General features: G+C 51.1%; 1 protein-coding gene across 1 annotated transcript in view; it reads left to right on the top strand.

The window, feature by feature from the left end:
• The first annotated feature begins 6,995 nt into the window (after nucleotides 1-6,995).
• Nucleotides 6,996-25,611, top strand: part of WTIP (WT1 interacting protein) — a 27,177-nt gene continuing 8,561 nt past the window's right edge. The window contains exons 1-6 of the mRNA XM_010348045.3: nucleotides 6,996-8,006; nucleotides 14,126-14,227; nucleotides 23,641-23,708; nucleotides 23,867-23,929; nucleotides 24,083-24,213; nucleotides 25,090-25,141. Of these exons, the coding sequence (XP_010346347.2) occupies nucleotides 7,346-8,006; nucleotides 14,126-14,227; nucleotides 23,641-23,708; nucleotides 23,867-23,929; nucleotides 24,083-24,213; nucleotides 25,090-25,141 (1,077 nt within the window). The 5' untranslated portion in view covers nucleotides 6,996-7,345. The remainder of the gene's footprint in view (nucleotides 8,007-14,125; nucleotides 14,228-23,640; nucleotides 23,709-23,866; nucleotides 23,930-24,082; nucleotides 24,214-25,089; nucleotides 25,142-25,611) is intronic.

Below are 25,611 nucleotides of genomic sequence, written 5' to 3'. Positions count from 1 at the left end.
AGAAAAGAAAAGAAAAGAAAAGAAAACAAACGAAGCAAGCTGCAAGTATCATGTCCTAGCCTTAATTCTTAGATTAGGGAACCAATCTATGCATGGCTTCAAGGGTCAATGCCAAGAAGGTTGAGTCTTATTGTAGCCTCAGAGAGGCCTAAAGGGGATAACAGGAGGGGAGGAGACTGAAGTTAGGCTCAATCTGGTAGAAAGAGTGGGGCCTCAGAGAAGAGGGGATGAAAAATCCCCTTCGTGCCCAGTCTAGTATTATATTTTTGAGTATGAGGTTGGTTTCCATGACTCTCAGAGCTCCTGGAAGCTGCCTCTCAGCATGGCAGCACACATGGTGGGTGCTCAGAGAAGAGGGTGTGGGGGGAAACTCCTGCAAATGCCATGGCAAGGGTCTGAAGTCTCAGCCTGTTCCCCTATAAATGATGATTTAGAAAAGAATTAGAAATGCCAGGCGCGGTGGCTCACACCTGTAATCCCAGCACTCTGGGAGGTCGAGGCGGGTGGATCACGAGGTCAAGAGATCGAGACCATCCTGGTCAATATGGTGAAACCCCATCTCTACTAAAAATATAAAAAAATAGCTGGGCATGGTGGCACGTGCCTGTAATCCCAGCTACTCAGGAGGCTGCGGCAGGAGAATTGCCTGGACCCAGGAGACGGAGGTTGCGGTGAGCCGAGATCGCGCCATTGCACTCCAGCCTGGGTAACGAGTAAGAGTCTTTCTCGGCCGGGCACGGTGGCTCAAGCCTGTAATCCCAGCACTTTGGGAGGCCGAGGCGGGTAGATCACGAGGTCCCGAGATCGAGACCATCCTGGTCAACATGGTGAAACCCCGTCTCTACTAAAAATACAATTAGCTGGGCATGGTGGCGCGTGCCTGTAATCCCAGCTACTCAGGAGGCTGAGGTAGGAGAATTGCCTGAACCCAGGAGGCGGAGGTTGCAGTGAGCCGAGATCGCGTCATTGCACTCCAGCCTGGGTAACAAGAGCGAAACTCCGTCTCAAAAAAAAAAAAAAACAAAAAACTCCTTCTCAAAAAAAAAAAAAAGAAATAATTAGAAATTTAGGCACATAGTTATTCCTTTATATAATCATATATAATCTTTTCATTTTTTGTTTTTTGGTGTTTTTTTTTTTTTTGAGATGGAGTCTTGCTCTGTCGCCAGGCTGGAATGCAGTGGCACAATCCCGGCCCACTGCAGTCTCCGCCTCCTGGGTTAAAGAGATTCTTCCACCTCAGCCTCCTGAGTAGCTGGGGCCACAGGCACATGCCACCACTCCCGGCTAATTTTTGTATTTTTAGTAGAGATGGGCTTTCACCATGTTGGCCAGGATGGTCTCGATCTCTTGACGTCGTGATCCACCCACCTTGGCCTCCCAAAGTGCTAGGATTACAGGCATGAGCCACCGCGCCCCGCCAATCATACATAATCTTATAGTTACTTATAATCATAAAGATATATACTCAATATAACCTTTAATTTTACTAATGACTATTGGGTTATGAAGCATGGAACTGAGGTGACATTGTGAACAAAGTGATCCTAAGGCAAGATGCTGTAAGCCTCTGTCACACCTGCATAAGGGCTGCTGGAGGGCACCTCGGCTGGGCACCAGCGCCAGCGCTGTGAAAGTGCCCGCTGTTCAGCCAGCTAGGGAAGGGTATGTCCAAAAATGACTGAGGTATCTCCTTCCTGGGGAAGTCAGGAGAAAACTCTACTTCAGGCTCTCATGGCAAGGCCTGGCAGCTGTCAGGTAAGCCCACAGACATCCTGGAGCTTAACTGTTTCTATGTGATGCTGTGCTTCAGTGGTCACGTTCCATGTTCACTTCATGCTCTGCTTCTGCACCTGGTTTCTCTGCTTCTCAGAAGGTAAGAATTAATGTCCTTGATATTTCTGACAAATATGCGAAGAGCGCTGACGAATTAGCTTTTCTCCTTGCCTTGGCTACTTGAAAATCTTAGGCCCCCTTATCTTCAAGACCATGATTTACCTGACCCTATCACCGACCACCATTACCTCACCCTACCTTCCCAGCCCCCTGCTTTGTACTCAATAAAAGTCAGAGCGGGCCAGGCATGGTGGCTCACGCCTGTAATCCAAGCACTTTGGAGGCCAAGGCATGTGGATCACCTGAGGTCAGGAGTTCAAGACCAGCCTGATCAACATGGTGAAACCTCATCTTTATTAAAAAAAAAAAAAAAAAAAAAGAATGCAACCTGGGCCGGGTGTGGTGGCTCATGCCTGTAATCCAAGCACTTTGGAAGCCAAGGCGGGCGGATCACCTGATGTTGGGAGTTCAAGATCAGCCTGACCAACATGGTGAAACCCCGTCTTAAAAAAGAAAAAAAAAAAAGAGTGTCCAGGCACCCGGTGCCACTGCAGGTCTCCACGCTGTGGTTGGCAGTGGACCCCCAGGCCCAAACTCTCTTTTCTTTATCTCTGTGTCTTATTTCTACAGTTTCTCATTTCCGCACCAACAGAGAGGGGCTCGCAGGACCCTATAGAGGGGATGGGAAAAACCCTTTCAGTGGATAGAACAGAACCTGCACCTTGAGCCTGGTGCTGTGTGGGAGGAGTGGTCCCCAGGTGCTAGGCTGGAAAGGTGTGTGTGCTTCGGGTGAGAGATTGGTGCTGGAAAGTCAACAGGGTGAAAACTATCATAGGCTAAGGAGAGAGAAAGAAGTGTGGGTCCCAAAACTTCTCTATGTGGAGTTTGCCTGTCGTCCCTCTTCCCTCATAACCCAAGTTATCCAGCCACAGCTGATTGATTGACAAGCGGCCCAAGACTCCATGGGAAACCCCCTGAATTCTGTCAATACCTGGGGTCCATACAGTACAGACAAGGAAATCTTATGGAAACTTGATTACAAGGAGGGACCTGGTGGGGTGCTCCTTAAAAATTCCCCATGGTGTGGACAGAGTCTGGGTAGGGTCAGAACAGTTATTTATTTATTTATTTTTCTTCTTTCTTTCATGGGGGGAGGCAGGATATTGCTCTGTTGCCCAGGCTGGAGTGCAGTGGCGTGATCTTGGCTCACTGCAACCTCTACCTCCCCAGTTCAAGCGATCCTTGTGCCTCAGCCTCCCAAGTAGGTGGGATTACAGGTGAGCACCACTATATCCTGCTAATTTTTTTTTTTTTTTTTTTTTTTTTGAGACGGAGTTTCGCTCTTGTTGCCCAGGCTGGAGTGCAATGGCGCGATCTCGGCTCACCGCAACCTCCGCCTCCTGGGTTCAGGCAATTCTCCTGCCTCAGCCTCCTGAGTAGCTGAGATTACAGGCACACGCCACCATGCCCAGCTAATTTTTAGTATTTTTAGTAGAGACGGGGTTTCACCATGTTAACCAGGATGGTCTCGATCTGTTGACCTCGTGATCCACCCGCCTCGGCCTCCCAAAGTGCTGGGATTACAGGCTTGAGCCACCGCGCCCGGCCATATCCTGCTAATTTTTATTTATTTATTTTTTATTTTATTTTATTATTATTATTTTTTGAGACATAGTGTCGCTCTTGTTACCCAGGCTGGAGTGCAATGGTGCAATCTCGGCTCACCGCAACCTCCGCCTCCTGGGTTCAAGCAATTCTCCTGCCTCAGCCTCCTGAGTAGCTGGGACTACAGGCACGCACCACCATGCCCAGCTAATTTTTTGTATTTTTAGTAGAGACGGGGTTTCACCACGTTGACCAGGATGGTCTCGATCTCCTGACCTCGTGATCCACCCGCCTCGGCCTCCCAAAGTGCTGGGATTACAGGCTTGAGCCACCGCGCCCGGCCTAATTTTTATATTTTTTTAGTAGAGATAGGCTTTCACTGTGTTGCCCAGGCTGGTCTCGAACTCCGGAGCTCAAGTGATCCGCCTGCCCCAGCCTTCCAAAGTGCTGGGATTACAGGCATGAGCCACCACACCCAGCCAGACAGTTATTATATACTTGTCTTTATTTATTATTTGTTTTTGTAGTGGCAGGGTCTTGCTCTGTCACCCAGGCTGGAGCATGGTGACACAGTCATAGCTCACTGTAACCTCAGACTCCTGGGCTCAAGTAATCCTTCCGCCTCTGTCTCCGAATAGCTGAACTACAAGTGCCCGTCACCACACCAGGTTAATTTTTTATTGTAGAGATGAGTCTTGTTCAGTCGTCTAGGTTGAAGTACAGTGGTGCCATCGCTGCTCACTGCAGCTTGACCTTCTGGGCTCAAGGATCGTCCTGCCTCAGCCTCTCAAAATAGCTGGGACTACAGGCAAATTCAACCATGAGCAGCTGATTTTTAATTTTTTGTAGAGATGGAATCTCACTATATTGCTCAGGCTGAGGCAGGAGAATTGCTTGAACCTGGGAGTTGGAGGTTGCAGTGAGCTGAGATCGCACCACTGCACTCCAGCCCTGCACCTGGTGACAGAGCAAGACTCTGTCTCAAAGAAAGAAAGAAAGTGCACAATTAATGTAACACACTTGAATCATCCTGAAACCATCCCTACCCTCCCCATCCCTGTCCATGGAAAAATTGTCTTCCAAGAAACTAGTCCCTGGTGCCAAAAAGGTTGGGGAACCGCTGGAGATTACCTAATTGATGTTGGGATTAAAGGACATTGTTGTGATTGGATTATTGACTGGATTTTGGATTACTTCCCTTGAATAGATTCTTAGAGGCAGTATTACTGCTTCTAAGGGTGTGTTTGTTTGTGTGGATGTTGACGCCACCACACTGTTCTTCTCAAAACGATCCCAATTTGCACTCATGCCAGTAGCATATGTTTTACCACAGTCCTGCCAATATTGCCTTTTTTTTTTTTTTTTTTTTGAGATGGAGTTTCGTTCTTATTGCCCAGGCTGGAGTGCAATGGCGTGATCTCGGCTCACCTCAACCTCTGCCTTCTGGGTTCAAGTGATTCTCCTGCCTCAACCTCCTGAGTAGCTGGGATTACAGGCATGCACCACCAAGCCCGCGTAAGTGTGTATTTTTTTGAATAGAGACGGAGTTTCTCCATGTTGGTCAGACTGGTCTCAAACCCCTGATCTCAGGTGATCTGCCCGCCTGGGTCTCCCAATGTGTTGGAATTGCAGGCGTTAGCCACCGTGCCCGGCCACAATATTGTAATTTTTAAATGGTAGAAAATGGAATCTGAAATGTGATATGACTGAACTGGCTTTTCCTTTCTCATTAGAAAGGCAGACCATCAGGAGGCTGAGGCAGGAGAATTGCCTGAACCCAGGAGGCGGAGGTTGCGGTGAGCCGAGATCGCGCCATTGCACTCCAGCCTGGGTAACAAGAGCGAAACTCCGTCTCAAAAAAGAAAAAAAAAAAAAAAAAAAAAAAGAAAGGCAGACCATTTTTCATATCGTGGCTTCCCTGGGTATTTGCTCTCCAAAATGCTGGCTTCTAGGCCTCGCACAGAGGCTCATGCCAGTAATGTCAGCATTTTGTGTGATGGTGTGTGCCTGTATTCCTAGGTACTCAGGAGGCTGAGGTGGGAGGATTGCTTGAGCCCAGGAGGTAGAGGCTGTGAGCTGTGTGTGATCACTGTAAGCTGTGGTCATACCACTGCACTCCAGCCTGGGGGACAGAGTGACACCGTGTCTCAAAAAAATCAAAACAGCCGGGCGCGGTGGCTCAAGCCTGTAATCCCAGCACTTTGGGAGGCCGAGGCGGGTGGATCACAAGGTCGAGAGATCGAGACCAACCTGGTCAACATGGTGAAACCCCGTCTCTACTAAACATACAAAAAAAAAAATTAGCTGGGCATGGTGGCTCGTGCCTATAATCCCAGCTACTCAGGAGGCTGAGGCAGGAGAATTGCCTGAACCCAGGAGGCGGAGGTTGCGGTGAGCCGAGATCGCGCCATTGCACTCCAGCCTGGGTAACAAGAGCGAAACTCCGTCTCAGAAAAAAAAAAAAAAAAAAAAAATCAAAACAAAGCAACTCCCTCACCCACTGCACACACAAAATGCTTGCTTCCACTTCCCATACCCAGGTGGGGCAGGGGCTGGAACTCCACAGGCTCTGGGAGGTGCTGGGGTCAGTGGCCCCAGCGGGCGCTCAGTGGTATTGAGGCTACACTGCCCTGGGCGTCTGGCCAGGACAGTTCCCCTCTGTGGACTCCCTGCGCCCTGAGCCACTGTAGGAACCTTCCGTAAAATTTCTGAGCAGACTGCCTGGAAAACAGTACTCTACGACGCAACACTTTTCCATCAGGCCCTGACACAGTTAATAGTTTGGTTTTCTTCTCTATAGCCTGTGATTTGTACAAAGGATTTTAGCTGTGTCCTTAAGCACGAAGCCCTTGTCACCTCTTGATTCCCCACCTATGTGGCCCATGTGGCCCCTATGGCCCCACCGGTTCCAGGACCTTCCCTCGAAGCCTCACCCACCACCCTGCGTGCAAGTGATGGAAAAGGGAGGAGTCCCCACATTTCACTGGGACTGCTAGTGGCGGCCACAGCCGACGCTCGCAGCCCACCGGCTCTGAGTCTGAGGCCTGCTTCTGGCCTGGCCTTGGGGACCTTCGCGAAGCGACCCAGCGCCAAGACCAGTCCCCAACCAACCCGCTCCTAGCTCTGGGCTCCTTCTCCAGCAGTCAGAAGGGGGTTCCAGAGGCCCGTGCGCGGCCACTTGGCCCCGGACCGGGCAGGGGGTCGTTGGGACGCCAGTGCGCGAGGCGCACAGTCTTCCTGAGCGTGGGGCGGGCGCAGCGCTTGGGCTTCAAGCTGAACTGGGTCGGCCCTGCAGCGCGGGAGAGCGAGGCGGCGCTGGGAAGGGAGATGGGTCGGGATATGAGGGTCGCTGTCGACTACTCGTATTTCTCCGGCTCGCATGGCGCCTGCGGCCTCTAGCTCAACCTGCGAGAATTCAGGCTCTTCCCAGCAGTCCGACGGCCCCGGTGCCCGCGGACCCCGTGCTCTCCTAGCAGTGCCTCGAACGCCCGCCCCCGCGTCCCAGCCCCGCCTCCACGCCCCTCCGAGCCTCCGGCGCAGCGCGGCCGCCGCCACTCCCCCAACATTCCAGAGGCCGCAGCGCCGTCTCCTTCCTCGCATTCCTGCTCCCGCAAAGGAGTCCCTCCGCCCTCCGCCCCCAGCGCGGCCGCAGCGAGGAGGGGGCGCGGCCCGGCGCCTGAAAGCGCACATTCCTCCGCCGCGCGCGCCACCGAGCGGGACGCCGAGTCTCCCGGCCCGCGCGTGGCCGCCGGAGCGACCCCGGCCTGGCGCCGGCCCCGCCCCGCTCCGCGCCCAGGGGTCCCCGGGCGGGCTCCGGGCTTCGGGCGGACGATGCGGCGGCCCGACCGGAGCGGCGGCGGGAAGCGGAGGCGTAGGTGACGCGCCAGGGCCGGCGGGCAGGGCCATGCAGCGCTCCCGGGCGGCCGCGGACGAGGCGGCCCTGCTCCTGGCTGGGCTGGCCCTGCGGGAGCTAGAGCCCGGGGGCGGCTCTCCGGCCCGGGGGCGGCGGGGGCCGCGGCCTGGGCCTGGAGACGAGGCGGCGCTGGGCCGTAGAGGGAAGGGCGGCGGAGGCCCCGAGGCTGGGGCGGAAGGACTTAGCCGCGGAGAACGGGTTCCCCGGCGCGCGGCGGCCCCAGAGCTCAGCGTGCAGCCTGCGGGCAGTCCGCGGGCCAGCCTGGCGGGCTCCGACGGCGGCGGCGGCGGCGGCAGCGCCCGCTCCAGCGGCATCAGCCTAGGGTACGACCAGCGCCACGGCAGCCCGCGCTCCGGCCGCTCGGACCTGCGTCCTGGCCCCGGGCCGCCGTCGGTGGGCAGCGCCCGCTCCAGCATGTCTAGCCTCGGCTCCCGGGGCTCCGCCGGCGCCTACGCCGACCTGCTCCCGTCCGGCGCTTGCCCGGCGCCCGCTCGCTCCCCGGAGCCTGCGGGGCCGGCCCCCTTCCCGCTTCCTGCGCTCCCGCTGCCCCCGGGCCGGGAGGGCTGCCCGAGCGCGGCCGAGAGGCGGCTGGAAGCGCTCACCCGGGAGCTGGAGCGGGCGCTGGAGGCACGCACGGCGCGGGACTACTTCGGTAAGCGGGCTCGGGTCCGCAGTTCTCTGCGCGCGTGGCCGGGGTCCAGGATTCCGGGACCGCCTCGAGGAGGCGGCGGGCTTTGCGGAGGAGAGCGCGGGGCGGGCTGGGGGTGCAGAGGGTGCACGGGCCTGGGACTAGCAAGACGCGTTCCCCAGGGCCTAGGGAGTGCAGAGGGTGTGTGTGCGTGCATGGATCCCCAGCAACAGCTTCACCCCCGCCCCTGGGCTCCCCACCACTGGAGGGGTTCTGGGCGAGTAAGTTAAGTTGATGCGCGGTTCCTAACTTAACAGGCAAGTCAGGTTCATGGGTACACTGAGCCATTTTTTTGATAATTTCTTCTTCTTTTTTCCTTTATTTTCTCTTTTTGAGACAGGGTTTTGCTTCCTTTCGTTCCGTTTCTTTTTTTGAGACAGGGTCTTGCCCTGTCGCCAGACGAGTGCAGCGGCACTCGCTATCCTGGCTTACTGTAGCCTCCGCGTCTCAGGCTGAGACGATCCTCCCGCCCTAGTAGCTGTGACTACAGGTGCACACCACCACACCTCGATTTTCTTTTCCTTTTTTTTTTTTTTTAAAGAGACGGGGTCCAGACCGGGCGTGGTGGCTCGCGCCTGTAATCCAAGCACTTTGGAGGCCAAGGTGGGTGGATCACCTGAGGTCAGGAGTTCAAGACCAGACTGACCAACATGGTGAAACCCTGTCTTAAAAAAAAAAAGAGAGAGAGAGAGAGAGAGAGAGACGGGGTCCCTCTGTTGCTCAGGCGGGTCTCAAACTCCTGGGCTCAAGCGATCCGCCCTCGGCCTCCCACGGTGCTGGGATTACAGGCGCGAGCCACTCTGCACCTGGCCTGATTTTTTATTCTTTATCCTTGGTGCTCTCATCGTATCCGATCCCTTCATGCTTCGTGATCAGCAAAAAGGATGCTTCTCTGTTTGGCCCACCACGGTATGGGTGTGGACAGCAAACGGGAGATGGAGTGGCCCAGGTACCAGCGGACACCGCCTGACCCAGACTTTGATGGTGGTATCGGCTGGAAAGGGAGACTGTGAGGGAAGAAAGCCCACTTTTGGGGGAGAGGGGAGCCAAGCCAGTCACATGGGGCTGCCCTCGCCTGAGCTGTGCTGTGGAGACAGGGTGATTCCTGAAGGAATCCTGCTGCAGGTGCATCTGCAGAGCCCAGCAGCCTGACAGCCTCCACTTCCCAGTGTGGCCCAGGCACCCGATCTCTAGTTCTTGGGACAGCTCTCCCGGTGAGATTGTGAGCCGGGCAGAGGTACTGTGAGGCCTGGGGAGAGAACTTCCTAACTCGCCTTCTGTATTAAGCACGTGGCTTTGATGGATGGATAGTCACCATTCTTCAGACCGTGGCCGTCCTGGGGTTTGTGTCTTTTTTTTTTTTTTTTTTGAGACTGAGTTTTGCTCTTGTTACTCAGGCTGGAGTGCAATGGCGCGATCTCGGCTTACCATAACCTCCGCCTCCTGGGTTCAGGAATTCTCCTGCCTCAGCCTCCTGAGTAGCTGGGATTACAGGCACGCGCCACCATGCCCAGCTAATTTTTTGTATTTTTAGTAGAGACGGGGTTTCACCATGTTGATTAGGATGGTCTCGATGTCTTGACCTTGTGATCCACCCGCCTCGGCCTCCCAAAGAGCTGGGATTACAGGCGTGAGCCACCGCGCCTGGCCGGGTTTGTGTGTTTGAGCGTTTGATGGTGTCAGCAGCTCATGGCTGCCCTGAACTGGATCTTTTTTTTGAGACGGGAGTCTCGTTCTGTTGCCAGGCTGGAGTGCAGTGGCACAATCTTGGCTCACTGCAACCTCCACCTCCCAGGTTCACGTGATTCTTCTACCTCAGCATCCCCAGTAGCTGGGATTACAGGTGTGCACCTCCACACCCTGTTAATTTTTGTATTTTTTAGTAGAGATGGGGTTTCACCATGTTGGCAAGACTGGTCTCAAACTCCTGACCAGGAGATCCACTCACCTTGGCCTCCCAAAGTGCTGGGATTGCAGGAGTGAGCCACTGTGCCAGGCCCACTTTCCTGATTTAAAAAATATGGGCAGCCGGGCGCGGTGGCTCAAGCCTGTAATCCCAGCACTTTGGGAGGCTAAGGCGTGTGGATCACGAGGTCAAGAGATCGAGACCATCCTGGTCAACATCGTGAAACCCCGTCTCTACTAAAAATACAAAAAATTAGCTGGGCATGGTGGCGCGTGGCTGTAGTCCCAGCTACTCAGGAGGCTGAGGCAGGAGAATTGCCTGAATCCAGGAGGCAGAGGTTGCGGTGAGCCGAGATCGCGCCATTGCACTCCAGCCTGGGTAAGGAGCGAAACTCTGTCTCAAAAAAAAAAAAAATATATATATATATATATGTATATATATGGGCAACTGTTTGAACTATATGGCTCTGATGATATTTGACTTTGATGAGTTACAGAAGTGGCAGTGTCATAGAGTTCCACTAGAATAATACAGCATTTTACAAAAGGAAGTCTGCAGGTAGCTTGAGCTTTAGTGATCTCTGATAAACCTTGTCCTCAGAATGTGGCTTTTTTGTTTTAAATTAAAATTTTTTTTTTTTTTTTTTTTTTTTGAGATGGAGTTTCGCTCTTGTTACCCAGGCTGGAGTGCAATGGCGCGATCTCGGCTCACCGCAACCTCCGCCTCCTGGGTTCAAGCAATTCTCCTGCCTCAGCCTCCCTAGTAGCTGGGACTACAGGCACGCGCCACCATGCCCAGTTCATTCTTTGTATTTTTAGTAGAGACGGGGTTTCACCATGTTGACCAGGACGGTCTCGATCTCTTGACCTCGTGATCCACCCGCCTCGGCCTCCCAAAGTGCTGGGATTACAGGCTTGAGCCACCGCGCCCGGCCTGTTTTTTGTTTTTTATAGACAGGGTCTCACTCTGTCCCTCAGGCTGGGGTGCAGTGGTGAGATCAGAGCTCACTGCAGCCTTGAACTCCCAGGCTCAAGTGATCCTCCTGCCTCAGCCTCCTGAGTAGCTGGGACCACAGGTGCACATCATCACGCTTGGCTAAATTTTTTTATTTTTTGTAGAGGTGAGGTTTTGCTTTGTTGTCCTGGGTGGTCAAGAACTCTTGGATTCAAGCGATCCTCCCTCCTCGGCTTCCCAGTGTAGTGATCACAGGCGGCAGCCACTGCGCCTAGCTAGAGCATTTTTTTTTTCTTCCCAACCCTCATGCCTTCCTGTCCTTGGCCCTGGCACCAGCTGACCTCTAGGTCACTCTGTGCCATTCACTGATGTCTTCGGAACTTTCCCCTTGCCCCTCCCCAAGTTCTGCTGCCATTAGCCAGCCAACAGCCTCAGGCTTCCGGAACCTCTTCAGCTTTTGTGACCTCCCTGCCTTCTCTTCAGCCACCCACTCTCAGGGCCACGCCCTGTTTTTGCTTCACTCCAGCAGTCCTTAGTTGTAACCCCAGCCTGCTTCTCGGCAGTTCCTCTCATTCCTGTAATTGCTGTCTGCCCAGCAGAACTCCGACTCGGGGTCTGTGCATCAGCCCCCTCTGCGGCCGCTATATCAGGCCGGGAAGCGCTCTGAGGGTGCCCTCAGGACCCTGGGAGGTTTGTCGTTCTCCCCTCGCAGGTCCTCCTGGCACCAGTGACACCCTAAGCCATTGTCAGTTTTCTCTGCTATTTTCTTTTTCTTTCTTTTTTTTTTTTTTTGAGGCGGAGTTTCGCTCTTGTTGCCCAGGCTGGAGTGCAATGGCACGATCTCGGCTCACCGCAACCTCCGCCTCCTGGGTTCAGGCAATTCTCCTGCCTCAGCCTCCTGAGTAGCTGGGATTACAGGCACGCGCCACCATGCCCAGCTAATTTTTTGTATTTTTAGTAGAGACGGGGTTTCACCATGTTGACCAGGATGGTCTCGATCTCTTGACCTCGTGATCCACCCGCCTCGGCCTCCCAAAGTGCTGGGATTACAGGCGTGAGCCACCGCGCCTGGCCTCCTTTGTTATTTTCTGTCTCTCTTTTTTTTTTCTTCCCTGAGATGGAGTTTCACTCTTGTTGCCCAGGCTGGATTGCAATAGCATGATCTTGGCTCACTGCAGCCTCTGTGGCCTGTGTTCAAGTGATTCTCCTGCCTCAGCCTCCCGAGTAGCTGGGATTACAGGCACTCGCCACCTTGGCTGGCTAATTTTTGTATTTTTAGTGGAGCTGGGGTTTCACCATTTTGGCCAGGCTGGTCTTGAACTTCTGACCTCAGGTGATCTGTCCACCTTGGCCTCCCAAAGTGCTGGGATTACAGATGTGAGCCAATGCGCCCAGCACCTGTTATTCTCTCAACAACCTTCCTCTCTCCTCGGACCCCTACCTTTGCTTCTGACTTTGCTTGGAATCTTGAGGTCTGCAGTTACAATCCATCTCCTCCAGCTTCCTGCCCCTCCCATCCCCCCTAGATGCTCCAAGTTCATGTCAGCTGCACTCGCCTGTTGTCTCAGAGGATGAGGTTCCTCCCATCGCCAGTCTCCACGTCTTGTACTTTCAGCATCTTGTACTTGTACTCTTCATTTGCTCCCTCCCTTTGTTTATTTTTAATTATTTTATTTTATTTTTATTATTTATTTTTTAAAGACAGGGTTTCACCATATTCATCAGGCTGGTCTTGAACTCCTGACCTCAGGTGATCCATCTGCTTCAGCCTCCCAAAGTGCTGGGATTACAGGCGTGAGCCACTGTGCCCGGCTAATTTTTTTTTTTAGAGACAGGATCTAGCTCTGCTGCCCAGGCTGGAGTGCAGTGGTGCGATCACAGCTTACTGCAGCCTTGAACTCCCAGGCTTAAGCGATCCTCTTGCCTCAGACTCCTGAGTAACTGGGACCACAGGTGCATGCCACCATGCCTGGATAGTTTTTAAAAAATTTTTGTAGGCTGGGCGTGGTGGCTCCCGCCTGTAATCCCAGCACTTTGGGAGGCCAAGGCGGGTAGATCATGAGGTAAGGAGATCAAGACCATCCTGGCCAACATGGTGAAATCTCATCTTTGAAAAAAATTAAAAAAAAATTTTTTTTGTAGAGATGGGGCTCTTGCTATGTTGCCCAGGCTGGTCTGGACCTCTTGGGCTCAAGTGATCCTCTTGCTTTGGCCTCCCAAAGTTCTGGGATTATAGGCGTGAGCCACTGCACCTAGCTCCCTTCCTTATTTCCTTCAGGCCTTCGTTCAGATATCACCTTGTGAGTGAGGCTTCTATGAATACCTGGTTTAAAAAGCACACCTCCTTGGCTGGGCATAGCAGTACTTGGCTGTAGTCCCAGCTTCTCGGGAGGCTGAGGTGGTAGGATTGCTTGAGCCCAGGAGTCAAGTCTGTAGTGAGCTATGATTACAACACTGCACTCCAGCCTGGATAATAGAGCGAGACTCTTTTTTTTAAAAAAAAAAAAAAAAAAAAGAAAGAAAAGAAAAAGGCTGGGTGTGGTGGCTCACACCTGTAATCCCAGCACTTTGGGAGGCCAAGGTGAGTGGATCATGTGAGGTCAGGAGTTTGTGACCAGCCTGACCAACATGGTGAATCCCCATCTGTACTAAAAATACAAAAAAATTTGCTGGGCATGGTGGCACGTGCCTGTAATCCCAGTTACTCGGGAGACTGAGGGGGGAGAATCATTTTCACTCAGAAGGCAGAGGTTGCGGTGAGCCAAGATTGTGCCGTTGCACTCCAGCCTGGGAGTGTAAGGTGGAAACTCCATCTCAAAAAAAAAAAAAAAAAAAAAAAGGGCCGGGCGCGGTGGCTCAAGCCTGTAATCCCAGCACTTTGGGAGGCCGAGGCGGGTGGATCACAAGGTCAAGAGATCAAGACCATCTTGGTCAACAAGGTGAAACCCCGTCTCTACTAAAAATACAAAAAATTAGCTGGGCATGGTGGCTCGTGCCTGTAATCTCAGCTACTCAGGAGGCTGAGACAGGAGAATTGCCTGAACCCAGGAGGCAGAGGTTGCGGTGAGCCGAGATCGTGCCATTGCACTCCAGCCTGGGTAACAAGAGCGAAACTCCGTCTCAAAAAAAAAAAAAAAAAAAAAAGATGGGAGTCAGATAGTGTCCGTTGGGTGGCATAGGCCGTGGTGCCAACCCCTGCTCTCTCCTGCCTCTCCTCTCCTAGGCATTTGCATCAAGTGTGGGCTTGGCATCTACGGGGCCCAGCAGGCATGCCAGGCAATGGGGAGCCTGTATCACACTGACTGCTTCACCTGTGACTCCTGTGGTAGGTAACCTCGTGCCCCTGTGAAGGGGACCTGCCACGTCATCCTCATTCGCCTCAAACCCCCTTGCACCTGAGTCCAGGCAGATGGACCACCTGGCTGTGGCCCAGGCTGGGCTGTGGAGGACAATGTCTGGGGAGGGGACGTGGGGCCACTGAGGAGCCTTTTGCTGGCTCTAGGGCAGGGCTGCCCCTGCTCGTCAGCCGTGGAGCCTCTGTACATGCAGGGTACCAGTGTCATCCAGCTGCCTGGGAGTAGGGTTGGAAGCCCGTGAAGAACCTTCTGCCTGTCTGGACATAGAACTAATATTTCTTTTTCCTGCAGTTTGTTTTTGTTGTTGTTGTTGAGACAGAGTCTTACTCTGTGGCCAAGGCTGGAGTGCAGTGGCGTGATCTCAGCTCACCACAGCCTCTGCCTCCCAGGTTCAAGTGATTCTCCCACCTCAGCCTCCTGAGTAGCTGGGATTACAGGCACGTGCGCCACCACGCCCAGCTAATTTTTTGTGGGTATTTTTGCTGGTCTGAAATTCCTGAGCTTAAGTGATCTGCCAGCCTTGGCCTCAAAGTGCTGGGTGTACAGGTGTGAGCCACCTCGCCTGGTTAAATACCCTAGAAACTTTGATCTTGCCCCTTTTCAGTCGATCCTGTGTGTCCCTTATCATATCTGCCCAACTGGTATTCTGATTTCTACTACTGTATAAGAGTTTTGTCCATTCTAGAACTTGATATAAATGAATTCCTGTAGTGTGTACTATTTTATGGCTGATCTTTTATTCAATGTCTTTCTTTTTTTGTTCTACATTTTTTATTTTGAGACGGAGTTTCGCTCTTGTTACCCAGGCTGGAGTGCAATGGCGCAATCTTGGCTCACCGCAACCTCCGCCTCCTGGGTTCAGGCAATTCTCCTGCCTCAGCCTCCCTAGTAGCTGGGACTACAGGCGTGCGCCACCAGGCCCAGCTAATTTTTGTATTTTTAGTAGAGACGGGGTTTCACCATGTTGACCAGGATGGTCTTGATCTCTTGACCTCGTGATCCACCCGCCTCGGCCTCCCAAAGTGCTGGGATTACAGGCGTGAGCCACCGCGCCTGGCCTACATTTTTTTTTTTTTTTTTTTTTTTTTTTGAGGCGGAGTTTCGCTCTCGTTACCCAGGCTGGAGTGCAATGGCGCGATCTCGGCTCACCGCAACCTCCGCCTCCTGGGTTCAGGCAATTCTCCTGCCTCAGCCTCCTGAGTAGCTGGGATTACAGGCACACGCCACCATGCCCAGCTGATTTTTTTTTTGTATTTTTAGTACAGACGGGGTTTCACCATGTCGACCAGGATGGTCTCGAACTCTCGACCTCGTGATCCACCCGCCTCGGCCTCCCAAAGTGCTGGGATTACAGGCTTGAGCCACCGCGCCCGGCACATTTTTTTTTTAAAGGTGGGGTTTTACCATGATGGCCAGGCTGGTCTTGAACTCCTGACCTCAGGTGATCCACCTCGGCCTCCGAAAGTGCTTGGATTACAGGTGTGAGCCACCGCGCCTGGCCATCTTTCTTTTTTTAAGAGGCAAGGTCTTATCTCTGCATCCAGGCTGAAGTGGAGTGGCCCAGTCATGGCTCACTGCAGCCTCTACCTCCTGGGTCCAAGCGATCCTCCCGCCTCAGCCTCACAGTGAGTAGTGGGACTATAGGCATGTGGCGCCATGCCTGGCTAATTTTTTATCTTTGTAGAGACAGGGTCTTGCTGTGTTGCCTAGGCTGGTCTTGAACTCCTGGGCTCAAGTAATGCTCTTGCCTTGGCCTTCCAGAGCACTAGGATTACAGGAATTAACCATCGTGCCTGACCCTCTTCATTTTTAAAAATTTATGTTGTTGCATATATCTGCAGTTCGTTCCTTTTTATTGCGGAATAGAAATTCACTGAATGAATGAATATACCACATATTTTAAGTCCATTTATCTGTTGGTGGATATTAGATTCTGCTGTGAATGTCCTTGTGGAGTTCATTTTGTAGATACATATTTTTATTTCTTTTGAGTAAATTCCAGAGTGGTATTTCTGGGTCATAGGATAAAATGTATATTTAGCTTGGGCCAAACTGTTTTCCAAAAGAAATTGCACCATTTTGTATTTCCACTGGAAATGTAAGAGAGTTGGGTTATTCTATTAATACATATTTGCCAACAATTTGTATTTGGGTTTTCTTTTTTTCCTTTTCTTTCTTTTTTTTTTTTTTTTTGAGGTAAGTCTTATTCTGTCACCCAGGCTGGAGTGCAGTAGTGCCATCCATCTCGGTTCATTGCAACCTCTGCCTGGTGGGTTCAAGCAATTCTCCTGCCTCAGCCTCCCAAGTAGCTGGGATTACAGATACGTGCCACCATGCCCTGAAAATTTTTTGTATATTTAGTAGAGATGAAGATTCCCTGTGTTGGCCAGGCTGATCTTGAACTCCTGACCTCAAATAATCTTCGCACCTTGGCCTCCCAAAGTGCTGGGATTCAAGGTGTGAGCCACTGCGCCTTGCCTAAATTACCTTTTAATGCTGGACGGCAAACACATCTGCCTTCTGATCCAGAGATGCCACCTGTCTTCTTAGGAGTTTGCTTTACAGATATGTTTGAGAAGATAACCCAGAGTCCGGGTGTGGTGGCTCATTCCTGTAATCCAAGCACTTTGGAGGCCAAGGCGGGTGGATCACCTGGGGTTGGGAGTTCAAGACCAGCCTGACCAACATGGTGAAACCCCGTCTTAAAAAAAAAAAAAAAAAAATGGCCGGGCGTGGTGGCTCACGCCTGTAATCCAAGCACTTTGGAGGCCAAGGCGGGCGGATCACCTGAGGTCGGGAGTTCAAGACCAGCCTGACCAACATGGTGAAACCCCGTCTTTAAAAAAAAAACAAAGAAAGAAAAAGAAAAGAAAAAAAGATAACCCAGAATGAGAGCTATCTATCTGTTCTCTGTAAAATGTTCAGAAATTTGAGAGACCCAGTGGAAAATTGTCTCCTAGCAATGATGTATCTATTTATGTAGGTCTTTTTGAATTTCACTTAGATAAATTTGGTTTGCAATGTAAGGTCATATGCATCTTTCAGTAGGTCTGTTAGTATTTTTTTTTTTTTTTTTTTGAGACAGGGTTTGGTCTGTTGTCCAGGCTGGAGTGCCATGGTACAATCTTGACTCACTGCAATCTCTGGATTCAAGCTATCTTCCCAGCTCAGCCTCCCTCGTAGCTGGGACTGCAGGTGTGCGCCACCACGCCCAGCTAATTTTTGTATTTTTAGTAGAGACAGGGTTTCACCATGTTGATTAGGATGGTCTTGAATTCCTGACCTCAGGTGATCCACTTGCCCTGGCCTCCTAAAGTGCTAGGATTACAGGCATGAGCCAGCATGCCTGACCAGTGTTTCATTTTTTGATGCTGTTATTATACATACTTTTTTTTTTTTTGGAGACGGAGTTTCGCTCTTGTTACCCAGGCTGGAGTGCAATGGCGCAATCTCGGCTCACTGCAACCTCCGCCTCCTGGGTTCAGGCAATTCTCCTGCCTCAGCCTCCTGGGTAGCTGGGATTATGGGCACGCGCCACCATGCCCAGCTAATTTTTTGTATTTTTAGTAGAGACGGGGTTTCACCCATGTTGACCAGGATGGTCTTGATCTCTTGACTTGGTGATCCACCCGCCTCGGCCTCCCAAAGTGCTGGGATTATAGGTGTGAGCCACTGTGCCCGGCCTATACATGTGTTTTTAAAAACTGTGAGTTTAGGCTGGGTGTGGTGGCTCATGCCTGTAATCCCAGCACTTTGTGAGGCTGAGGCAGGAGAATCGCTGGAGCCCTGGAGTTCAAGACCAGCCTGAGCCACATAGCAAGACCCTGTCTCTGCAAACAGTAAAATTAGTGGGATGTGGTGATGAATGCCTATAGGCCTAGCTGTTCAGGTGGCTGAGATGGGTGGATCACTTGAGTCAAGGAGGTCGGAGCTGCAGTGAGCTATGACCGTATCACTGCACTCCAGGCTTAGGTGACATCAAGACCCTATCTCAAAAAAAAAAAAAAAAAAAAAAAAAGCGCCGGGTGCGGTGGCTCAAGCCTGTAATCCCAGCACTTTGGGAGGCCGAGGCGGGTGGATCACGAGGTCAAGAGATCGAGACCATCCTGGTCAACATGGTGAAACCCCGTCTCTACTAAAGGTGCAAAAAATTAGCTGGGCATGGTGGCGCGTGCCTGTAATCCCAGCTACTCCGGAGGCTGAGGCAGGAGAATTGCCTGAACCCAGGAGGCGGAGGTTGCGGTGAGCCGAGATCGCGCCATTGCACTCCAGCCTGGGTAACAAGAGCGAAACTCCGTCTCAAAAAAAAAAAAAGTGAGCTTGTTTTCCAGTTGTTTGTTGTTTAATGTAAAAATGCATTGGGTTTTCATATGCTGGCCTTCTGTCCTACAACTTTGTGAAATCCATTACTCTTGTGGTTTTTAAAAATAGATTTTTATGATTTTCTCTATAATATAATCATGTCATCTGTGATTAAAGATCATTCATTCACCTCTTGTTTTCCATTGTTTGTGACTTGCTTTTTTTTTTTTTTTTTCTTTTTTTTTGAGACAGAGTCTCTCTCTGTTGCCCAGCCTGGAGTGCAACAGCTCCATCTCAGCTCACTGCAACTTCTGCCTTTTGGGTTCAGGCAATTCTCCTGCCTCAGCCTCCCAAGTAGATGGGGCTACAGGAGCCCGCCACCATGCCTGGCTAACTTTTGTATTTTTTTTTTTTTTTTTGAGACGGAGTTTTGCTCTTGTTACCCAGGCTGGAGTGCAATGGCGCGATCTCGGCTCACCGCAACCTCCGCCTCCTGGGGTCAGGCAATTCTCCTGCCTCAGCCTCCTGAGTAGCTGGGATTACAGGCACGCGCCACCACGCCCAGCTAATTTTTTGTATTTTTAGTAGAGACGGGGTTTTACCATGTTGACCAGATGGTCTCGATCTCTCGACCTCGTGATCCACCCGCCTCGGCCTCCCAAAGTGCTGGGATTACAGGCTTGAGCCATCGCGCCCGGCCCGTCCCCAGATTTTTTAATGATCACCATTCTAACTGGTGTGAGACAATATCTCATTGTGATTTTGATTTGCATTTCTCTAATGACCAGTGATGATGAGCATTTTTCATGTTTTTTGGCCTCATATATGACTTCTTTTGAAGTGTCTGTTCATATCCTTTGCCCACTTTTGAATGGGGTTGTTTTTTTCTTGTATATCTGTTTTAGCTCCTTGTAGATTCTGGATATTAGCCCTTTGTCAGATGGGTAGATTGCAAGTATTTTTTCCCATTCTGTTGGTTGCCGGTTCGCTCTAATGATGGTTTCTTTTGCTGTACAGAAGCTCTGGAGTTTAATTAGATCCCATTTGTCTATCTTGGCTTTTATTGCCATTCCTTCTGGTGTTTTAGTCATGAAGTCCTTGCCTGTGCCTATGTCCTGGATGGTTTTGCCTACATTTTCTTCTAGTGCTTTTATGGTGTTAGGGTTTTTTTTTTTTTTTTGAGACAGAGTCTTACTCTGTCACCCAGGCTGGAGTGCAATGGCGCAGTCTCGGCTCACTGCAACCTCCGCCTCCCAGGTTCAAGAGATTCTCCTGCCTCAGCCTCCTGAGTAGCTGGGATTACAGGCTCGTGCCACCGCACCCGGCTAATTTTTGTATTTTTAGTAGAGATGGGGTTTCAACATTTTGGCCAGGCTGGTCTCAAACTCCTGACCTTGTTATCTACCTGCCTCGGCCTCCCAAAGTGCTGGGATTACAGGCGTGAGCCACGGCGCCTGGCTGGTGTTAGGTTTTATGTTTAAATCTCTGATCCATCTGGAGTTAATTTTAGTGTAAGGTGACAGGTAGGGGTCCAGTTTCTGCTTTCTGCACATTGCTAGCCAGTTTTCCCGACACCATTTATTAAAAATGGAGTCCTTTCCCCATTGCTTGTTTTTGCCAGGTTTGTCAAAGATCAGATGGTTGTAGATGTGTGGTGTTTCTTCTGGGGTCTCTGTTCTGTTCCATTGGTCTATGTCTCTGTTTTGGTACCAGTACCATGCTATTTTGATTACTGTAGCCTTGTAGTATAGTTTGAAGTCTGGCAGTGTGATGTCTCTGGCTTTGTTCTTTTTGCTTAGGATTGTCTTGGCTATGCGGGGTCTTTTGTGATTCCATATGAAGTTTAAAATGTTTTTTTTTCCAGTTCTGTGAAGAAGGTCATTGGTAGCTTGATGGCGATAGCGTTGAATCTATAGATTACTTTGGGCAGTATGGCCGTTTTCACAATACTGAGTCTTCCTAACCATGAGCATGGAATGTTTCTCCATCTGTTTGAGTCCTTTCTTATTTCATTGAGCAGTGGTTTGTAGTTCTCCTTAAAGAGATCCTTTACATCCTTTTTAGTTGTATTCCTAGGTATTTTATTCTCTTTGTAGTAAGTGAATGGGAGTCGCTCTTGATTTGGCTGTTTGTCTGTTATTGGTGTATAGGAATGCTTGTGATTTCTGCACATTGATTTTGTATCCTGAGACTTTGCTGAAGTTGCTTATCAGTTTGAGAAGATTTTGGGCTGAGACGATGGGGTCTTCTAGATATACAATCATGTCATCTGCAAATAGAGACAATTTGACTTCCTCCTTTCCTAATTGAACACCCTTTATTTCTTCTTCTTGCCTGATTGCTCTGGCTAGAACTTCCAATACTATGTTGAATACGAGTGGTGGGAGAGGGCATCCTTGTCTAGTGCCTGATTTCAAAGGGAATTCTTCCAGCTTTTGCCTATTCAGTATGATATTGGCCGTAGGTTTGTCATATATAGCTTTTATCATTTTATGATACGTTCTGTCAGTACCTAGTTTATTGAGAGTTTTTAGCATGAAGGGCTTCTCTGCATCTATTGAGATAATCATGTGTTTTTTGTCTTTGGTTCGTTTGTGTGATGGATTACGCTTTGGATTTGCATATGTTTTTTGGTTTTTTTTTTTTTTTTTGAGACGGAGTTTTGCTCTTGTTACCCAGGCTGGAGTGCAATGGCGCGATCTCGGCTCACCGCAACCTCCGCCTCCTGGGTTCAGGCAATTCTCCTGCCTCAGCCTCCTGAGTAGCTGGGATTACAGGCACACGCCACCATGCCCAGATAATTTTTTGTATTTTTAGAAGAGACGGGGTTTCATCATGTTGACCAGGACGGTCTCGATCTCTTGACCTTGTGATCCACCCGCCTCGGCCTCCCAAAGTGCTGGGATTATAGGCTTGAGCCACCGCGCCCGGCCTGGATTTGCATATGTTGAACCAGCCTTGCATCCCCGGGATGAAGCCTACTTGGTCGTGATGGATAAGCTTCTTGATATGCTGTTGCAGTCTGTTTGCCTGTATTTTATTGAAGATTTTTGCATCGATGTTCATCATGGATATTGGCCTGAAGTTTTTTTAGTTGAGTCTTTGCCTGGTTTTAGTATCAGGATGATGTTGGTCTCATAAAATGAGTTAGGGAGGATTCCCTCCTTTTGTATTGTTTGATACCATTTCAGAAGGAAGGAACCAGCTCCTCTTTGTATGTCTGGCAGAATTCGGTTGTGAACCCGTCTGGACCTGGACTTTTTTTGGTTGGTAGGCTATTGATTGCTGCTTCTACTTCAGCCCTTGTTATTGGTCTATTTAGGGTTTCAACTTCCTCCTGGTTTAGTCTTGGTAGAATACAAGTGTCTAGGCCGGGCGCGGTGGCTCACGCCTGTAATCCCAGCACTTTGGGAGGCCAAGGCGGGTGGATCAAGAGGTCAAGAGATCGAGACCATCCTGGTCAACATGGTGAAACCCCGTCTCTACTAAAAATACAAAAAGAAATCAGCTGGGCATGGTGGCACGTGCCTGTAATCCCAGCTACTCAGGAGGCTGAGGCAGGAGAATTGCCTGAACCCAGGAGGCGGAGATCGCGCCATTGCACTCCAGCCTGGGTAACAAGAGCGAAACTCCGTCTCAAAAAAAAAAAAAAAGAATACAAGTGTCTAGGAATTTATCCATTTCTTCCAGGTTTACTGGTTTATGTGCATAGAGTTGTTTGTAGTAATCTCTGATTGTAGTTTCTATTTCTGTGGAGTCAGTGGTGATGTCCCCTTTATTGTTTTTTATTGCATCTATTTGATTCTTCTCCCTTTTCTTTTTTATTAATCTGGCTACTGGACTATTTTGTTGATCTTTTGATAAAAACAGCTCTTAGATTTATTGATTTTTTTTGAAGGTTTGTGTCTCTGTCTCCTTCAGTTCTGCTCTGATCTTTGTTATTTCTTGTCTTCTGCCAGCTTTTGAGTTTTTTGATCCTGCTCCTCTAGCTCTTTCAATTTTGACAATAGGGTGTCAATTTTAGATCTTTCTTTTCTTTCCTGATGGGCATTTATTGCTGTAAATTTCCCTCTCGACACTGCTTTAAAGGTGAAGGACACCTCTTTCTTATTGGGGTCCTTCTCCTGGTGAACGTTGTACTGCTAATGTTCATGGATTAGGAAGATTAATTCTGGCTGGGCTCGGCAACTCACGCCTGTAATCCCAGCGCATTGGGAGGCTGAGGTGGGTAGATCATTTGAGTTTGAGACCAGCCTGTGCAACATGACGAAACCCCATCCCTACCAAAAAATAACAAAAATTAGCCAAGAGTGGTGGTGGTGTATGCCTGTAGTCCCTGTTACTTGGGAGGCTGAGACAGGAGGATTACTTGAGCTTGGGAGATTGAAGCTGCAGTGAGTCCTGATTGTGCCACTGCACTCCAGCTTAGGTTAACAGAGCGAGACCCTAGCTTTAAAAAAAAAAAAAAAAAAAACAGAACGGACATGGTAGCTCATGCCTATAATCCAAGTACTTTGGGAGGCTGAGGCAGGCAGATCACGAGGTCAGGAATGCAAGACCAGCCTGGCCAACATAGTGCAACCCCATCTCTACTAAAAATAAAAAATTAGCCAGGCATGGTGGCAGGTGCCTGTATTCCCAGCTACTTGGGAGGCTAAGGCAGGAGAATTGCTTGAAGCCAGGAGGTGGAGGTTGCAGTGAGTGGAAATTGCGCCACTGCATTCCAAACTGGGTGACAGAGTGAGACTCCATCTCACAAAAAAGAAAAAAAAAAGACTGATTCTCAGAAATCTGCTCTGAATTCACCTGATGTTAAAGTGATTGTGTTTATTAATCAACTCATGAATTTATATTAGCAAAATATTTATTTGCTTTGACAATTTTTTGTAATTCTATTGACAGTGTGATTTTTTTCTGAAATTTTGTTATAACAATAACTACATAATATTAAAGGGAAATTTAGAAAACCACCCATAACCCAGCGTCTCATCTGTTGGAGGAGGGTGCCGAGAGCTGGAAGCGCAGCTCCATCCCTGGTCTCCAGCGTTGCAGGGACCCCTCTCAACCCTCGTCTTTGCAGGGAGAAGACTCCGTGGGAAGGCATTCTACAATGTGGGTGAGAAAGTGTACTGCCAGGAGGACTTCCTGGTGAGTCTGAGCTGTGCCTCGGCAGTGCCGGGGGTGGGAGCGAGGGCAGGGACCCTCATTCTGACTTGCGTGGAAACCTGAGGCCAGGACGCAGGTGCTGGCTGGGCTGCGAGTGCCCCTTTGTCACACAACGTCCTGGATCCTGTGTCCCCTCCCAGTACTCTGGGTTCCAGCAGACGGCCGACAAGTGCAGTGTGTGTGGACATCTCATCATGGACATGGTGAGCCGCCGCCCCAGCCCCCTGGAGCCCCTATGATATGGGCAGAGTCTGAGGGCCCCACCCTCTCCCCTGCTCCAGACCAGCCCGGGGTTCAGAGCCCGGAGCCTCTCACGGGGCGGCGCTGACCCCTTGATGCACCCCGTCCTTCCGCAGATCCTGCAGGCCCTGGGCAAGTCCTATCACCCAGGCTGCTTCCGATGCTCCGTGTGCAACGAGTGTCTGGACGGGGTTCCCTTCACCGTGGACGTGGAGAACAACATCTACTGCGTGCGGGACTATCACACGTGAGTCGCTGGCGCTGTGGAGTAGGGGGGACTCAAGCTGCCCTTCCTAGCTCCCTTGGAAGCATTTGTCCCGCTGCCCTGACTGTCCTTGGTTCTTGGCCTTTTCCCTTCCACCTCCCCTGAAATGCACCCGGGCTTGGGACAGGCATGCATCTCTGCCTGCATCCCCTCTCCTGGGGTCCGGCCCCCAGGTGTCTTTTGCCTCTTCTTTCCCTGCTGTGGCCTGTGTGCTCCTCTCCCCCTCCTCTTTTTTATCTCCTGCCAGGCCAGGCCTCTTCTAGCTGATCTGTTTCCTCCTCCTGTGGCTGCGGGTTTATTCCTGGGAGCTCTGGTTCTGAGCAGGGCCTTCCGTGGGATTGGAGTCCTGGGCATAGGTCCCTGGTACTCAGGGTGGAGCCAGGTCTCGCAGTGGTCCTAGCTAAGCTGTGTCCCAGACCTGGACATTAAGGAGAAGGGAACTCACAGGAAACATGGGGGCGGATAGCAGAGCAGCACCCGCAGCCTTCCTGGAGGAGGAGATTGGGAGGAGGTGAAATGGGCAGTCAGAGAAGAGGCCAGGGCTGGGGACAGTGGCTCATGCCTGTAATTCCAGTACTTTGGGAGGTTGAGACAGGTGAATCACTTGAACCCAGGAGTTTGAGACCAGCCTGGGCAACATAGCAAGACCCCATTTCTGTTAAGAGAAAAAAAAAGGGTGGGCGGCCAGTACAAGAAGGCACAGTAGAAGTTGTTCCTTATCTGCCCTGAGATGGGCACACAGGGAGACAGGGCCTGATGCTTGGGCCACGACGGGGGGCTCCTGTGGGTGTACCTGTCCATGAGCCCTCGGCCTCTGATCACTCAGCTGATCACTTCTGGTTTCCTTTATTCCTCCAGGGTTTTTGCACCAAAATGCGCCTCCTGTGCCCGTCCTATCCTCCCTGCACAGGTAGGAGCCACTGACCCTGAGCCTGGCTCAGCCCGGCTGCTCCCCTGTTCTGTGTGGGTCTAGACCGGGTCTTGGGCCACAGAGGGAGGGATGGGTGTTGTGCGTGTGCACGTCGGGTACAGATGTCCCCTGGCACGAGGTCAAGGGAAATGGTGGCCCCTGCTGCTTGGCTGCCCCACTGCCAGCCTCCGCTCCATTCCCCGCTGACAGAAGGGCTTCTCCCTGAGTCTTCTCAGCTCTGCAGGCTGAGGTGGGGTGGGCCCAGGGAGCAGATGAGGGATGGACGTGGTCTGTGTGGGAGCCCCCACCGTGGGTGCTGCAGCTCTCCTGGCCTGGGGTCTTCCCACAGTGCTGGCTCTGACTCAGGCTGGTGTGCCTGCCGAAGCAGAACTGGCAGTGCCCTTTTGAGACTTCAAGGAAGTGAAAACAGGCCAGGCACAGAGGGGCCCATGCCTGTAATCCCAGCACTT

Source organism: Saimiri boliviensis, chromosome 14 (genome assembly GCF_048565385.1).
Source record: "Saimiri boliviensis isolate mSaiBol1 chromosome 14, mSaiBol1.pri, whole genome shotgun sequence".
Lineage (NCBI taxonomy): Eukaryota > Metazoa > Chordata > Mammalia > Primates > Cebidae > Saimiri > Saimiri boliviensis.
This window is presented reverse-complemented; position numbering and strand designations above follow the sequence as displayed.